This window comes from Montipora capricornis, chromosome 12 (assembly GCF_036669925.1).
Source record: "Montipora capricornis isolate CH-2021 chromosome 12, ASM3666992v2, whole genome shotgun sequence".
NCBI classification, from domain to species: domain Eukaryota; kingdom Metazoa; phylum Cnidaria; class Anthozoa; order Scleractinia; family Acroporidae; genus Montipora; species Montipora capricornis.
In genome coordinates, this window is record NC_090894.1 from 8,005,681 (window position 1) to 8,008,180 (window position 2,500).

A 2,500-nucleotide genomic window follows, 5' to 3' on the forward strand; every position below is an offset into this window, starting at 1 on the left:
AGGTTCTCACGTCTTCTTCACAACCTCAAATTTGTTGAATAGCCCATTTCCGAGTTGCTGCATGCCTCAGTTTTATAGCGAGTCCTGGTGCACAACCATTCAAATGGAAATGAGTTGCGTACTCTTATGCAAATCAAACTCATTTTCCTTACAATAGTTGAGCACCAAGACTCACTTCGAAACCGAGGCAAACAGCAACTCGGAAATGGCCTATTTCACGTCGTTGTCACCAGGACGAGGACGAGGACGGCAAAGAAATGTACCGAACGTACGTGTAGGAAGTGCAGAGCCTTGCTTTTTCTTCATCAAGCCTATTGTTTTGTGGCGTTTTCGTAGCCGTTGCAGTCGTGCTTGCGTAAGCTCCCTATTTAATGACAAATACACATGACGTTGCGTTGGAGATGCTACATGTACATAAAATGTCATCCTCGACGGTCGGACCAACACTCAGGGTCTTAAAATAACTGAGTAGAAAGTGCTGCCTTTGTAATTTCATCTGCTAATGGTTATACTTTTCAAGTCTTCTAGAATAATGACTATAAACCGTAGGTCCCCTCTCACAACCACATGTATGTACACTGTTCGTGAAGGTTAGGGAGAGACCCCCGGTGTTAACCAGGTTTACCAGTTGCAGCACTTGGACTCCTTCATTTTGACTGCTGTCTGTTTTGCTGTTATGTGGTCTCATCGATCAGTAGTCCATTCCCTTTAATATTACGCCAAGCCGACCAGGTTGCTGAAGGAAAGGCCAAACCACAACACCTGGAACTCCGTGCCCTACTGTTTCAGACTAGTGTGTGGGATCTTTAACGGCCCACAGAATTTATGAACATTGAAGGGTTATGAGACGCGACCTACGGTTTATCGTCCTTATCTTTGAATACTAGAGTGTCTAGCCATTTGCATGTCATTACAAAGGCAGCACTTTCGAATTCTCCTTAGTTATTTAAAGACCCTGAGTGTTGGTCCGGCCTGAGTTGAACTCACGACCTCCCGCATGTCAGCCCGGTGCTCAACCAACTGAGCCACCGGTGCGTGGTGGTCTGTCTTCCTTTCACATTAACCAGGTGACGTGATCCGGTGACGTAATTTGGAGGACTCTGAAGAAACATTTTAACGCCGTATCCCACAACTGCGCGGGGCCTTAGATGTTGTTTCCAAACTCCCTGCAGTACCTTCCATCGCCAAAACTCAACAGATCATTACGTGTCTACCACATTTCCTGTTACTGAAAGAACATTCAAGTAGAAACGACGAGATCTAACCTCGCCTCGGCCATGTTGAATTAAAAAATTAGGCCGCGCGCGGTTGTGGAATACGGCGCTAAAGTTTTTCTCCCCAGTCCTCCGAATTACGTCACCAGATCACCTGGAATGCCAGGTGAGTTGGATGTGTCGAGTGAGATCAAATACTAATAGCCAAGGGCGCTTTTACAGTCGTAAGTCCGCTCTCATCTCAGATAAAGAATTTTAAACTTTCACGAGACTATATGTGATATGTGCGGTGTATAAATTTATTACCGTTACCATTAATTAAGCAAATGCATTAAACTTTATTTCAGAGACGGCAGAAAGGTATGATGCAACAGGAAGTAAACTCTACCTTGCAGCATGTAAATGCTTGGACGTAACGCCTGTATCGTTCTTCCTGAGGAATATCCGAGAAAAGCAGCTTGATTTAAAACACCGTCTACTGGGCCCAAAAGGTGGAAAGGCCTTAGCTGCTGCACTTGAGGTCTGTTACGGGTAAAATCAGACTTACTTTAATGGCTGATTTAATAGGTTCATAGTTTGTTTATGTTTACAATTGGAAAACGATCGAACTCGGAAAGACGAAACTCCTGGGCCCCGTCCTAGCCTTAGAATCCATTTGCACAAATTGCTCATATATCTGGTCCGAAAAATAACATGTAAAAATCAGATTTTTACATCTGCATGAAACTAACTTCCAAAACGTTTAGAGCTTCCTGGTCAAACAAATCAGCCTAGTTTTATCATGGTCTATCATGACACTCAATTCTGAAATACCGAGGGTTTCACTGTAATTGCTAAACAACCATCAGAATCGAGGATTTTCCGGAAGTGCGGCCGGATTACCGGTATAAATTCGGCTTTGAAGCTACCGTTTTCAAGGGGTTTTCAGCGTCTAAATTTCCCACTTAAAAGTTCGGAAACTGCATACCGTTTAATTTCGAAATTTAAGGACCAGGAGTAACTCTTGCTGAAACCCCGGCAAAAAGAACACTTGCTACTCATAGAATCGGCTTCATGTAGTATATATTTTTCGTTTTTTAAATGTGATTTTTGCCGTAGTCACTTACAAAAGGTCTTATACCTCTAGTTAAATACGACACTGGCCAGCCTGAACCTACATGATAATTACTTGGAAGGAGACGGTGGGGCAGCCATTGCAGCCATGTTGAAAGAGAACTGCTATATTACAGAACTGGTAAGGAGGGTTAAGATCAAGACTTTTGAAAGACAGCGACAACTTAAACAGT

The 2,500-nt window shown here is 43.3% G+C and overlaps 1 protein-coding gene across 1 annotated transcript in view; it reads left to right on the forward strand.

Moving 5' to 3' along the window:
* LOC138026339 (leucine-rich repeat-containing protein 74B-like) overlaps positions 1 to 2,500 on the forward strand; it is a 19,571-nt gene that overhangs the window by 3,178 nt on the left and 13,893 nt on the right. The window contains exons 3-4 of the mRNA XM_068873649.1: positions 1,562 to 1,734; positions 2,341 to 2,448. Of these exons, the coding sequence (XP_068729750.1) occupies positions 1,562 to 1,734; positions 2,341 to 2,448 (281 nt within the window). The remainder of the gene's footprint in view (positions 1 to 1,561; positions 1,735 to 2,340; positions 2,449 to 2,500) is intronic.